The 15944-nt window shown below is 40.1% G+C and overlaps 1 protein-coding gene across 2 annotated transcripts in view; it reads right to left on the reverse strand.

Moving 5' to 3' along the window:
- The window catches only part of plpp3 (phospholipid phosphatase 3), a 48039-nt gene that overhangs the window by 23806 nt on the left and 8289 nt on the right, over nucleotides 1-15944 (reverse strand). The window contains exon 2 of one of the 2 annotated variants that reach the window (XM_007260661.4): nucleotides 1275-1429. In XM_007260661.4, the coding sequence (XP_007260723.3) occupies nucleotides 1275-1429 (155 nt within the window). Of the gene's footprint in view, nucleotides 1-419; nucleotides 578-1274; nucleotides 1430-15944 lie in introns of both variants that reach the window. The other variant, XM_007260660.4, reaches the window with a different exon arrangement.

Here is a 15944-nt window from a genome sequence, read left to right on the forward strand (position 1 = left end):
CACTTAAATTTAATTTTAAGCACTCAAGCACTGTGACTACTGCAACACAAATCAAACACAGATCAAACACAAATCAAAACAACATTTAAAAGAAAGAGAGCGATGGAAGGAAGACTGCATGCAGACAGAACAAGAAGCCCAAAAGCACCACTGAATACTGATCATGATGAACATACAGTATTTTTCATATTTTAAATCATTTACTTTTTGGAAGACGGATATGATGGATATGATGGATGTATGGATAGGTTTCTACATTATCTTGCAGGTGTTCCTGCCATTCTTATGAGAAACTCTTCTTCGATTACTATGATTAATATTCAACAAACACTACATTATCTGTGGTTTATTAAGGTGATGATATTGTGTGTATGGAGGGGGGTTAAGGATGATGTATTTCATATAAGAGAAGGACTTACAGATAAGATGGCAATAAGAATGCCAGCGAGACAGAGCACGGCATCGCTTATGGTGTCTTCATTTTTATACGGGTAGCGGATGGACTGGTCACTGCAGTAAAACCCACGGCGGTATGGCTCGATCATGCTAGTTTCAATTAACAGGAAAGGCAGGCCAGCTATAGCGAGACAAAGAGAGAGAGAGAGACATAGAGAGAGAGAGACAGAGAGAGGCTTCATGTCAGTCACAGAGACAAACAGAGAGACACACGCGCAGGGGCGGGGGGGCACAGCACAGCACACAGCAGCCAAGGTTCATGGGATTTGCCACAGAGCTTGGGGTCACCTGGCATGGGAGACTGTCGGCCACTGTATACAACACACTAAAGCAGCTATGCACCTATGATTTTCTTTTTTAGCTTCACTAGGAAAACAGTTATTTATATACTAATAATGCTAACAAATGTTATTTGACATGATCTTCACTGCAGGTCAATAAGTTTATACACTATATCAAACTTAAACTGTTTTTAAGCACTTAAAATGAATAGTTTAGTAATAAAAAAAATCAAATGAATATCATTTATCACTTGAGCTGGATGCAGTCAAAGCAAACTTCATATATCAAACACATGATATTGTCTGATCAACTGCATCTGGAGTCAGTGAGAGCTCATTTGGATATGATTTTCCACAGAATTATATTAGTCAATCATGTTTGTTATTATTGCTTTTAAACCTTTGACCTGTAGTGTACACTCATTCATTCTAAATGTCTTTTTCTTTTTTCTCTCAAGAGTATGAGGCCTCCCATGCCACCGCCCAGCTATGCTGGCCCCATGCCCCCAGTCGGATGCCCCACGCTGGGGCACTTACACTGGTGAGGGGCAGGAGCAGGCCCACGGCCATCAGCACGGACGAGGGCACAGTGCTGTTCTTATAGATGTAGCGAATGCTGTCGTCAGAGCAGTAGAAGCCGCGCTGGTACGGCTGTACTGTAGATTTGTGCAGCACCATGGAGGGCAGCATGACTGTGTGGGACACACACACAAAAACACACCGCGCCTGGCGTGTCATCACACACACATCCACTTACCTGATGGAATGTGGTATTCATAGCTGTGCACAAGTGATGCATTCAAATACAAAGAATGTCTACAGTACACTTTCCTTCAATGCATCAAACACTCACTCAGACCGACATTGTGCATCAGAAGAGAGAAGTGAACCACATCATTTTTTTTTTACTTTTTAACAATAAACTTAAACATGCAGTGTCTGCCTACTTCTCCTAAAGTGTGTCAGCCTAATTTTCCTCCATTAACTAAACACACACACACACTGTCTGTCTGTCTGTCTGTCTGAAAGAGACTACAGAATCTCGGTGTTAGCTGTAAAGTGCGCATAAAAAGCCTGACTCAGAGCAGCACAATAGAAGCAGTGGATTCTCTTTCAAAAAGGGCTCAGACTGCTAAAGCCTATTGTCAGAGTTAAAGCAGCCTGAAGCTTAAGACAATGCAGCTAATGGCATTAGATAAAAGCCTTTCGGTAAACTGAACTTAAGAGTGAGATTCAGAACCTTCAATCAACACTTACCTGCTTTAGTCCATTTGAGTCGAGTTTAGTAAGCTTTGTTTCTAATTTAAAACTTCACAGTGGTCTAGTGTGAAGCACCACTACTACGTTTAAGCTCCTAATCTAATGTTTTCATCACCTAAGGTTAAGGTTGGCACAGATGGCATCATTTAATTTTTTTTTTAATTATCCCAATGATTTTATGAACGAGATGCATTTTATTACAGTTTTTTTCTGTACTCAATACTCCAACTGAGGGCAAAGTAGAACCTGTGTCTTAAATTCTTATCACAGTTTATACTGTCATATCTGTTCAGTCAAAAGAAAGAAGAATAAAGAAACTGCTGCTGCAAACTATAGGATAAGCTCAACACCATAGGATTGCCAAAGATTCATGATGCAGTACAGAAATAGTGAGATGGTGAAAGCCATCACTGTTTCTGTTGGCATTTCAATGCATGCGCCATAAGAGTCCCTACTGGTGATTCTGATATTTATAAAATGACACAATTACAAAATACCTGTTTAAAATACTGTAAAATACTATGCTTTGGTCTGATACTGCATTTTTAACAGCTAGCTGCAGATACTGAAACTACTCCAGTATCATTTTTCCCAGTTCTCAGGCCCACTGACTCAGCTGGAGCCAGCAACTCTGGCTCCCGTGAAGACGGGGACGAGACTTAGTCTGTTCAGTATGGGGGAAAAGAGAAACGCAGGCCAAGACATACTTATACAGAAAAACACAAAGCTAGCCAACAATACCGCAAAGACACACAAACAGTGTACAGGTTTACCATAGCAGCATAATGAATAACCTAGATCTTAGACTGAGGCTTCTCGGACATGGAGCAGCATGCTGGGTTCTCCGCACCACTCGAAGGAAGCAGCGAGATGCCAGTCTGGGAGCGCAGCCCAAAATGGCCGACTCATTAAAATGTCACACCTACTGCAAAACACACGTCAGCTGTCACCGGCCAGCTGCCGGAGGGGAAAATAAATCCATATTTCCAAATCAAAGCAAAGCTAACGTGTAACGACTCAAAAACCGCGGTGGAGAGCTTTTTGAAAAAGCTGCCTTGAAGGCTTGTAAAACGTGTGAATAGCAAGAAAAACAAAGCTAAGCTTACGCTGGCCACCCAAATTTCTGGAACGCTTTTAGGAGGGCAAGGAAGGCACGACTGCGGGAGTGTTCTGGCTTTGTGAGGTTAGAAAGAGGGGCGACTCACATGCCCACAAATATACACATCAAGGAACACAAACCAAAGTTTCATTTGGAAGCGACATGCTTGCGAAATTTGGCTACTTTGAACTCTGATGGGGTTTTGCTTTTCTAATGGCAGAGAAATTATGCACTTTTGCGTCCATGAAAAAGACATGCAACACCATTCCCAGACCAAGAACAAAACACTCAAGCTTTCCCAAAGCCACATCTTGGAATACTTGATACAGGGGAGATGGTACTGAACATAGAATTTAGTGTGAATTCCATCATAACTGTCCCTGACTTGCTTCTCTTTTAATGAATTATTTTTCCTTTCAGGCAGATAAAGCACCACAGTAAAATATATTTAGCAATATCATGTCAAAGTTAAATCATTTTAAGCTGGTAGTGTACTGCACCTACCAAGTTTGAATTAACTGACAATAGTATACTCAACCATTTAACCTACCAAGAAACTATTAACGCTGTAAATAATAAAGTAAAATATAAGTAATATATTACTTAAATTGCACATTGTTTTAAAGGTTATTCAACTACTAGTTTTAAGCACTACTCAATGCACACACCAGACAAGGTGGTGATAAACAAACACACTGTGGGGGTGGGTGATTACAAGTTCTGTTTAGCTATTAGTTTAGACTAAAATTACACCGCCAGTCTAACATTACTTTTAAGTGTAGTTTCTGGTTAAGGTTTACAGATGAAAAAAGAAAGATACAAAACAGTTTAATCCAACACGGGGCTGCATGACAGAAAATAATTCTATGATATAATATTGCTATATAAAAACATTGATTTCAGCAAAAATTAGATCAATGATCCAGCATGTCAAGAGATATGTAGAAAACATATCAAATACCCATTAGTTCCTTATCATTATCAGTGCAAACTGAAATACCATCTGAAAGTGTGATACATAAGGAATATACTGGAATGCACTACAATAATGAAAGTTTGAACTTTTGCTCCACCTGCGCAAACAAAGCCTGCTGGACTTGTGGCTTTTTCTCTTTGAATGGGGTTTTGAGCAACTGGTGGGCACCCAAAACCAGCTGGAGTGATGAAGCACATTCACAGGCAAGGTGAAGCACGGTTGAGGGTTATCCAGTTCAGATTGGACGAGCAGATTCGGAAAGATTCCATGGAAATCAATTGTGGGCTGTGGAAATGCACGCACACATACTGCATGTGTTATGTACGTGTGCACTCACAAACATACAGAAGCCTGTTTGCTTTCTTCCTCCAGCCATGTCAAATACACTTACTGAAGCCATGAAGAAAGCAGCTGGAGACATCATGGAGAATCATATGTTATACATACACACACACAGTGTGCAAGTTTTGAGTGGTGTGCATATGTCCTGCAAAAACCTTAACTGCAGACTTGGCAGCCTTCTTGGTGGGCGATCCCAGCATGAATCAAACCATCAGAAATTTCCATCACACTGCTATGGTCCAACACAATGGTGAATTATGATGCAAATGAACAGAGAGGAGAATCAGAGTGGGCGAGCGAGCAAGCGGACGGACAGAGGGAGAGAGAAAGAGAGAGAGAGGCGAGCAAGAAGAGAGAAAAATTGGCGGGATGGAAAGAGCAAGACATTTTGTGAATGAGTGAGGCACAGAGATGAAGAGAAAAAGATTAAAATAGACAGAGAAAATAATGGGAAAGAGAGAGAAATAGAGAAAGAGATGGGGTTTTACTGAATGTGGGAACTCAAGTGAAGTCAACTTTAGTGGAAGAGCACCGAACCCTCACAAAGTCTTACAAACACAATCACAAGAGCAGCAGGAGAGAGCACAGAGCACTGACCAGCCACACACACAAAAAAAACATGCAGTCCTGAAACGGGTGTGCAGCAGTGTGTTTGTGTATCATCAGCAAGTGCTGATGAAAGACCCTCTGTGTGTGCCCGCGCTGTCGGCCTCGCTATGCCAGCCTGCATTGTTCTGCTGGTCATGCCATCACCATGAGAGCAGCCTGGTATGTGGAGATACTCGCCATATCCCCCCCCCCCATGTTCCAAGTCTCATTTGCGTCACAGAACACAAGCTAAAAAACAACTTTACCCAAAACAGCTCAGCCCCTCTTAAAGCCCCTCATACTGGCACTATTGACTCAAGTTCACCATCAGACTTAGTCTCTCTCTCTCTCTCTCTGCCAGGCACACAGTGTAAGCATGGGCTGTGCATGGTAAATTAAATGCGAATATATTTGGACGGCTACAGAATGAAGCATTCACGGGGGAGATGCTAAATGCAAACTCACACACACACACACTGCACCCATACGATCTAACAGTCAAAAGACCGAAATTTAGAGTTTTTTCTAGCCAATTGGAAGCTGCTGGATAAGTAAATGCATTTTAAACAGTGCATACAGTTATTATCTGCAGTAATAATAAAATTCGATTAATTACTGCGATTACCAGAAAAAAACAGCTGGTTTAGTTGGTTCTCCTCCAAGCGTGTTGAGCTGAATCAAACGAGGATGATGTTGCAATAGCAGCAGTTAGAAGATGTTAAAAGGTGTCTGGCTTAATTGAGTCTAACAAATCGAGGGACAAATGTTACAAACAATACATTACTATTAAATGAACTGATTAACTAACTGCATATATTCATATTACAATGTAAAAGGAATGTATAGCTAAACTAGACATACTAGTTTTGCTCTGTCCAAAGGGCTGGCAGTGTAGAAGAGCCTAATGAAAAGCAACTGAAGGCAAAAAACCGTGCATGGCCTCACATACACATACCACACACACATATATATACAACAACAATCAGCAGTGGGTGGCAGAGTGCAGCCCAGTGGTGAGGGCAGCGTTTTTGGTGTTTATCAGATGTTGGCGTAAAGCTCCGGTTGGTGTAAAAGGGGTGAGAGGCGGCCAGTTGTTGGGGGGGGGGAGGGGGTGGGGGGGTGCGCTCAGATAGCGCGACACAGATGCCAGGAAGGCAGAATGGAAATTCAAGTCAGTGTGAAAAGCACTGTTTACCCGAGAAATTAAGAGGATTGGCGTGGTGTTCTGGAGCTGCCTTATCAGAGATGCCGCTCTGATGGAACCGGGGAAGTTTCACAAACGTCCAGCCTAAACATGCAATATGAGGGCCAGTGAGTGTGTGTGTGTGTGTGTGAGAGCATGTGTTTGCATGGTGCTGATCCTCTGACAGCCATCAGAGGGAGGAAGAGGGTTCTGTGGTTTGGCACTAGCACAGAGCAGCACCTTTGGCATGGTGTACTGTGTATGTGTGCGAGTGTGTGATGTGCAGAATTATTTTGATTGGCTTTGGGGTTAATTTTAGCAATGCTAATGTGGGCAGGATTAGGACAGCAGTAATGATTCAGAGAGACAAGAACTACAGGCTGAGAGGCTATAGGCACAATCAGCTTCAGTTCTTTAAATGTCCCAGGAAACACAGTGTAAAATTATTACTCATACTTGCTTCCATGAACAGGAAATAAATACACTTAAAAATTATGAGTTTCTTTAAAAACTCATATTGAAAATTGAAAACCTCTGGAATATAATCAAGAGGAAGAATGATGATCACAAGCCATCAAACCAAACTGAACTGCTGGAATTTTTGCACCAGGAGTGGTATAAAGTTATCAAAAGCAGTGTGTAAGACTGGTGGAGGAGAACATGCCAAGATGCATGAAAACTGTGATTAAAAACCAGGGTTATTCCACAAAATATTGATTTCTGAACTCTTAAAACTTCATGAATATGAAGTAGATTATATTTTTCCAGAGTTGTATATCAGTCATTTGTGGGAAATTCATGTACTACTTTTGTGCCAACAAGAGTAAGATTAACCTAACTAAAATAAAATGTAAAAGAATTAAGTTCCTTGAGGCTGTAAATCAACATGAAGAGTGCACTGTTGAAAAATAAAAAGCATACACTCTCTTAGAACCTCATAAATATGGCAGGACACCTACCAGCTAAGGAACCTTTATTCTTTGGAAAAATGTCAAAGGTATCCTTTAAAAGCCAGTTAGCTAATTACTGCTATAGGGCACTGTCTAAGTGCCTGTTCAATTTAGGTCACTGTCCATCAAACTTCTGCTCATGAGAAATGTTGCGCTCCAAACTGCTTTGACAAGATTTATAGAACCGTCTTTCTTGTATTTCAGGATTTCTGTTTCAGACCCTGTTTGAGACTGACTACCACAAATGAGCGTGAATTTGAATAGTAGAATTAGCATTAAACGTAGATCAGTCATTATTAGGTGAGGGGTGAATATTGGGAATGGGAGTGGAGTCGGAAGTGAGTATTGTGAGAAGACGAGCTGAGGAAATCATTTATATGTGCTGTGACACGCTCTTTCTACTAAGACTCCCTAGAAAGACAGACACACACACAAGCATATACACACATCACGCTGCCTTTGCACACTCGCACACATATGGGTCAGAGGTTCTGCTAAACCCACAAAGCCATCACTGACACCATTAAGACTGATCAGGCCAGGGGCAGAGGTCAGCACTCGTGAGAGAAGGCCAGCATTTGCGTGTGCCAGACACGAAGCACGATGACACTAAGTGAGAAATAATAACCTGGGGACGTTAGAAACACTGAGGAGATAAATAAACTCATTCCCAAATGCACAGATATGTAAAAACACACACATGCTCCTGACTCTTAAACACGTAAGCAGTGAGGAATCCAGGAAAAGTGCCTGACTATTACTTAAGGTAATAATAAATAACTGACACTACTTATGTGATAGTGGTAGTGTTAAGTGGCATAGTGTTAGTTCCAGTGTTTGAGTATTGCTGTAAAACTCATAGAAATAAAAGGCAGCTGTGCCGTTAATACAGACTTTCTCTATAATGACATCGTAAAACATTAAAAACTGACTAAATAAAAGTTTCAGACAGTACTGTAAACTTTAATCAGACAGAATCCACATTTCCAGACAGGAAACATATTATTTATTTAGCTTTTGCAGAACGTTATTACAGATATAATAGCGATGTTGACAGATGACAAGAACTATTATATAACTATTATTTTTTATAACAACATTGTGTAAAACATAAATAAATAGTAGGTTTCCTTCAGGAAATGTAGTTTCTGTCTGATTAATGTTTACACTAGTGTCTAACTGCTTACTTTGTTTCTCTTTAGAACCGTTATTTTTTTTAGCAATTTTTTTACAGTTGCCCATTCGTATCCTGAGCCAGTCAACATGCTGACCTGTCTGTGATCCAACATCTAGAATGTAAAAGTTTTTTTTTTTATTCAATAGATATCTCTCAAAAACGGTGAGAACACTGACTAATTCATTGTAAGGTCTAATTTTTAGATAAATACCAGAAGAATACGTCATTAGGTATTTAGTCAATAACTGCCAACATTTTATTCACTACCAATTCACACGTAAGAGGCTGTGTGTAAGGATGTTGAATCACCTGTACAAGACCGTTTGCTAAGGTATGCTTGTGACGCATTAATAAAGAATTTGACACTCAACCAACAGATCTAGTTTGATCTTGTTGAATGAACAGATGTGAGCTACCTGGCACTTCTCACCACAGTCTCACACACCTCTTCTGCCTTTGCCTGAGGGGAAATTTTACTCATGTACAACGGATGCATGGAAATTTGTGCCAGCAACTTCCTGTGACGACTACAACTTCTATAACTAATGCCCAAGTAACGCCCCATCAAAAGTCTGATACTGTCTGAAGGAAGGAATTGTGGAATTCCTGGAAAACCCTGGAAGAGCCCAGGTTTGGGCCTACACTTAAGTTCTTCATGTTACGTAGCTACATTTTTGAATGATTAAGATACGGATTAGGACTGATTAGTTTTAAAATAAACCTCTGCATATCAAACCTACAGCTAAAAGTTTAATAAATTAATAAGTATTACTGTTCTGTTCAATAAAAAAAGATACTTTATTACATATTTGCACATTTATCAATAAGTTTGAAATGATGTTTCAGACTTTTTTCACACTTGTTTTAATGCATAAGGATAAGGGTAAACATGTGGCTATTTTTTTCTTAAAACAAGACAAGGAATTTTCCACCGTTTTTATTATCAACAAGTGAGAAATAATTGCTATAAAACCAGAACTATAAGGTTTAAAGGCTATGGACTGCTGGCATTTCAGCCTGTTGGTGGCTTCAATAAGCCACACTGTGAAGAGGTTTGTGTCCAATTTGGTTTTCAGCTCTACTGATTGCTTTATCAGTCATCGTTTTATGTCCAGTAGAGCAGAGGGACAGGGGCCGACTCCCAGCCTGATGGTCCAGCTAGGGAAGGAGTAAGGAAGGCAAAGGGCGAGTGGGAGGGGGCACAAACAAGGGCACACAGCGCCTGTGGGAATGGCCCTGTGGAGAATGAGTGGAGCCCTGCCAGACCTAATCAGGCTGTGCCAGAGAGGCAGGGCTAAACACAAAGCGAGGCGGACACTGCTGCTGGGAACAAGGGAAACTCTAGAGGAAGAGTTCATTAATTACTGAGGGAGGGGGCACAGAGAGGGAGAGAGGGCTATAGTGAGTAGGAGCAAAAGACTGAAAGTGAGGGAACACAGCACAACACATTGTTTGTTGTGGTAGATTGATAAAATTCCAGTGGAAATTTGTAGTTATGCATGTAGAGCACAAGAGTATGAGTGCTGCTATTCTACATGCTGAAGAAAAAACTTTTAAACATGTATCGATTTGACTTTACACCACTTTTCTAGTTAGGGAACAGCTTTTTTTTTATCTATTTAGGTTTACTGACAATATATCGGCCACAACTAACTCTATCTAATATTTAGAGCAGTGTGTGTGTGTGTGTGTGTGAGAGAGAGAGAGAGAGAGAGAGAGAGAGAGAGAGAGAGAGAGAGAGAGAGACTTTATGGCCGGGTGTACTGTATAAATATGGTGCTGCACTTGTTCACTGGTAATAGGCTGTGCACCACAGGAGTCAAGAAGAGCATTTCAAACTTGCATGGCATTTCAGAAACACACACACGCACGGTGTGTGGCGCACCATCGCTTTAAACTCAAATTAATGCCCCGGCTGACCTCTGCCCTGTGAACTCTGAAATGTGTGGCCTTCATGGAACGCTGCATGCATCACCTCATTCCTGCCTTCCTGGTGGCACAGGGTGCACTGACCCTTACATTAGCACACACAACACGAACCCAAGCATGAACCCTAAAAGAACCAACATTTGGCAGGACGCCAGTGGTGCAAACACATGGGAATGCACAGATTTGACAGTTTGTTAGATGTATTTGGGCTTTAACTTGTACTTAAAGACTTGCTGTTCATTTCAACATGTGCACAACAAGGGTTTCATAAATATTTTCAGTTTCAGTCTGATTTTCAATTCTACAATAAAAATATATTACACTGGCTACTGGAAAGAACTTGGTACAGTAGCAGCGTATAATCATAATCAAAGTGTTAAGACGGGTTGGATGGTGTTGGATGGTGTTTAAGTTGCTATCATTCATGAGAAGCACTATCAATTTTAATAAATTAAGTCTTAATACTTGTATCTTGATATAATTTACCCTTACCATTATCATTACTAGGTTATTTTGATGTTTTATATTAACCCTTTCAATAGAAAAAGACCACTGCTGACCAGATATTACACTGAAAATGACTAAGTTGGGCCATTTTAAAGATGTGTTGAACTGGCATCAGGTGCAGCAGCAGATGTGGTACTGGTTGGAGAACCAAAAACATCCTGCCAGCTCTGGTCCTGTGGTCAGAAACTGGCCACTTCTAAAGGTCTAGAGGATGAGTAAGAGGGTTTGTGGTTGGAAAAAGCACTCTACACCATCAGGGTGTTTAAACAAGGCAGGTGTGACTAATAGGATCAGGTTAAAACTACTAATGCTCAGGTACAGTAAGTGTATTCCACTAATTATTAACACTAATTGACCTACAAGTTAAAGCTAATGCGGTCAGAGAGATCAGTGTTTAGTCAATAACAGTACCGGCGAAAAAGGGGTCACTGCAATGGAACCACATCATACAGGACTTTCAATCTAATCAATATCAATTCGATGCCACCGACACAAGCTTAATTGTGGAGAGAGGACCTTGCTATGCACTTGTTTTTGTTTTTTTTGTGGTCTGTTAATGCTGGTCACTCAATGATGATTGATTTGTTCCTGCACGTGCATGACTACTGTAAGTGAGCGAGCCCCACTGCTGCCATTTCTCTCTCTCTATCTCTCCCTCACATTCACACATACCGTGAGCTGCTCAGCATTGTCTATGCAAGCTGCTGATGTCAGCGTAACCACCAACGGTGCCAATCCTTCCTTTCTCAGTCCCTCAATGCGCTGGATGGGCCGTGGGGCCGCGGGCCGGCTGAAAACATGTGCTTATGCACAGCAATTTCCACTCACAGAAATCAGAGCCAGGACGCTGCCTTTTCACACTCGTGCAGGCATCTGAACGGGCAGCACCGTCAAACACGGGGGCCACCGCAGCTGCGCAACACGCACCAGGAATATGTGGATGTGCAATGCTGTGCAATGAAACTGAGCCAGCCAAGAAAACTGTTAAACCCTTTAGAAGTTACTACAGTTGCTTTGCTCAGTGAACGTAATTAAATCATGCACTTACATGATTGTTATACATAGAAATGACATTTGACATTTTAAATCTGCATATCTGACCTTTTCCTGTTGATTCAATTTTGGAAAATGCCACTTATATAAGAAAATGTATATATGGAAACCATTATTTTGTTTAAGCTGGCTATAACTGACTTCTAAGGATTAAACAGATCAAACGTGTTTACTGGGTCAGGAAGTGTGGTTATGCCTGAGAAAACACTGTGAACATTACAGTCTAATAGAAATAAACATTAATACAGTCGAAATTAAAGTTCTTCATATCTTGTAAGACCCGTGGAAGAACACACTCTTTCATGTACTGCAAATGTTTTCAAATTCCTCAATCAGCACATTTCATTTTACTTAATGAAGGACTGATTGGCTCAACCCAGTACTGAATGCTATAACTATAAATACAGGCTATTTCAAGCAGAACTTGTTGTTATACCAACAGTATTGGTGTTCATTATTATTTATTCTAACGAAACATTAGTAAACATAAATAAGTCATTAATATCTGGGCCAATGGAAGATATGAGATATTCCCAAAAGCTTCTTCAATGTAATGCTTTTTAATTTTCAGTCTGACCTTTTAATTATTATCTTAGTTTGAAGCCCATTCCAGACACACGATTCCAACAGACCTTTAACATTGCCTGATCAATCTGCACATATTTGCTAGACAACCCCCTGTGGGTGGCAGAAATTGCCCACTTGAGGGAAAATCATAGTGGAGCGTCTTCCTGAGACGCAGTGACGCTGCTCTGTTATTTTACCTTTTTGATCCCTTTTCCGCCCACTACATACAGTGCTTATGGCAGGCCAGTGAAGGATGTGTTTACCTAAGAGGGGACGTGGGTGTGCATAAATATCATTCACTGTGGTTTCCTTAAAGAAAATAAAAAGGCTTGCAGTTTACTTAAGTCTCGGGGCATAGGGCTCTAACACGTCAAAGTAAAAGTCATGAAGTTCTTAAATCATGCTGCTAAAAGCCTTAATATGTCCCATCATGTCCCATATGTCTACTGTACATTTGGGTGTTCTGTTTCCACTGTGCTGGTAATATACTGCAGAGTCGTTGGCTGTTTTCTCAAGTTGTTACTGAGTACAGTGGAAAATAGGTGAAAGGGAGCAGGGAGCACTAGCTTTCCATTCTGCCTTCTCATCTTGGTTGTGGGGATTTTTTTATATATATATATTGTTCTTCATTTTTCTTCATACTCTCTCTTACTCTATATATTGCTTTAACCGTTTGATGTAGGATTATTACTTATGCTTTGTTACACTATTAAAAAAATTACACAATTTATTCTAGCTAGCAGCTTGCTGGGGGGAATTACACAAATAAAAGACAAATAAATTACAAACGATTCAAACCGATTAGCTTGAGCTCTAGAGTGGGGTAACTGTCTAAGTGCTGAACTAAGTTTGATATCAGGCAATATGTCTGCTATCAGAGGTGCTGGAGACAGCATAATTAATAAGCCTCACACTCTCTAAGTGGATAAGATGGTCCTTCCTTTATATGACACCCTTGTCTTCACCATACCAGTTTGATTAATTACTAGTGGGACAAGCTGGGCATGATTACATTGATGTAAAATAAGAAAATATGTGAGAAACTATTGATATACCAAAACAAATGCTATTAATATCACAAGCAGTTATTGCAAAAGATAAATCTGCGGACAGCCCTTCTGTCTGGACTACACACTAGAGTTTAAAACTATATGATGGTTACATACACCTGTACACCTCTACTGTCAGGGTACGATCACTGAGTCATTTACAGACTGACTGATATTTCTGAGTTTAAAGAGTTTAATCTGGGTTTGTGCATCCACCCTCCAGCCTATTCACTGAGCTACATCTCCACATCTACCACCCAGCCCTGCAGCTACAGAGAAACTGTCTGCTGTGGAGATGATTCTGTAAGCATGCCTATACATAGCAGTATACGCTCATGTTAACCAGAAAGCTACAGCTACATTTAGAGCTGTTTTGGTGTGGTGTGAGTAGAGATGTATGTAAGAAGTCTGAGCTAGAGTGTATAACTGTGTGTGAGAGATTTTTAGATTACGAGAGTGTTTATTTTTGTAAAGTTTGCTCAATATTAAAACACATGTTGTGCCTACTTGAGAAATTGTGCCCTTTGCTGGGTTAGAACTACATATTTTGTATTGTGAAACCCGTCTGCAGTACGGTCACTGTCTCCTCACACAGCTGAGAGCTGAATGGTAGATATTTAGCCACAACCTCATTCAGTGGAGCTCTCTGTCTGCCTAATGGTTTAACAAAATCAGACTCACATTTGGTAGCTAGAGGCCAATAAAGTTGCTAACAGGATTAGCGGGACGGTTTTAACAGCTGTCTCTCTTATGCTCTGGTTGATTCTGAACAGACGTCTTCTGTGCAGAGGAAACGTAACTGTATTATATTCAGAACTGCACATTTCTGCAGGGGCAACCACCAGATTGAACACATTACACATCCAATTGGGAGTTCATGACAAGGTTGTAACTCATTTCTTACAACTTTGTGAAAGTTATTATTTTACAAAATATATATATATATATATATATTATTCAGATTGCGAATTTCTGACTTAATCAAATGATGTGCCTTAAAAATACTTATTCTTATTTATATACTTACTTGGTGTACATAACATACTGTGTTTGAGAAAAAGAAAATAATATCCTATAATGAGACCTGTATGTTATGGTAGATTTAATGTATTATATTATTTTTCCACACTATGTTTAATCCTATAAGTACATAAAAGAACATACATATCCTGTAGAGTACTTGTTAACTTAAAAACTTAAAAGTTATTTGGAAAGCAAATAATTTGTCATTAAACACAAACTGTAACAAAAGCCACATTTAACACAGCAATAGAGCTGTACAATATTGGAGAAGAACTGACATAGCGATATCTCACTGCTCTGCGATATTAAAAAGACATTAAAAAGAAGGTCAATGATTTTACATGATATTAGCACTCAGAACATCAAAGGTAAAATAAAACACAATCCTTATTAATATATCTGAGTTTAAGGGGTTAATGTGTGGTTGATATGTCATGAAAAATGAAAATGGTGGGAATATATATATGGTTTAATTTGCGTTATGTGCCAGCACTGGGTTTTGTTCTCAAAATCATTAAAGATTCATTTTTTTCTGATTTATTCAGATTTTTTATTTTATTGGGGGATTTTTGTCTTTATTTTAAGCCTCCAAATTCAACTCTTATTCAAACCTCATACACAAAACATGAAAAACCTTTTGTCAGACAGATTTTGTGTAAACTGTATTTGTAAAAATGTTTGGATGTGAGCATTGACGGTGGGGGAAGGCAGCATCAGTTTGATTCAGTGTTGTGAAAAATAAAGACCATTAGCACCCGCTAATGAGACATCAACCCACACGTTTAACGAGGCCACTGTTCCATGATAATTACCCCCCCTCCACTTCTGCCTCACTTATTCACTCCTTATCGGCCTCTCTCCCTCCCTTCTCAACATATTTGCATACTGAAGAAACAGTGCCTTTCTTTACAGTAAATAAACCAAGCATTATTAGCATGCTACTCACTAAACGTAACTAAATGTATTCTAGCTAACAGCTAGCAAAACCTTATCAAAGTTTAAGAAATATGAAAAGAGCAACTGCCCTTAACAGTGACAGCCCATTTCAGAATAAACAAGACAACATAAGTTTCATGTTCACTGAATCAAAAAATGCTAAAATCATCTCCTCTAATAAAGATCTCTTGCCTCTTTCTTGGAGGCCGCGAGTGACCCAGGGGTGAACGGCCTTTAGGGAGAGCAGCTAGGCACAATCAGTGGAATGCAGAACACCCAGGCCTTAATCCATATGACCCAGAGAAAGAGAGAGAGAGAGAGAGAGGGGAGGGGAGAGAGAGAGGTAGAGAAAGCAAGTAAGAAACACGTGGGGAGAGAAATAGAGTAGAGAAAGAGAAAGAAAGGGGCAGCTGAGGTTGTCCTTGGCCTTTTGGACATAGATGTGGTTTGTTTAACAGATGCCCACACAAGATTCCAGAAATCTCATTCCAGAGCACGCACACGCACTCACACCAACACACACCGGATTCCACAAAATCACATTCCTGAAAACACCCTGGAATTATAA

Source organism: Astyanax mexicanus, chromosome 1, assembly GCF_023375975.1.
Source record: "Astyanax mexicanus isolate ESR-SI-001 chromosome 1, AstMex3_surface, whole genome shotgun sequence".
Classification (NCBI taxonomy): domain Eukaryota; kingdom Metazoa; phylum Chordata; class Actinopteri; order Characiformes; family Acestrorhamphidae; genus Astyanax; species Astyanax mexicanus.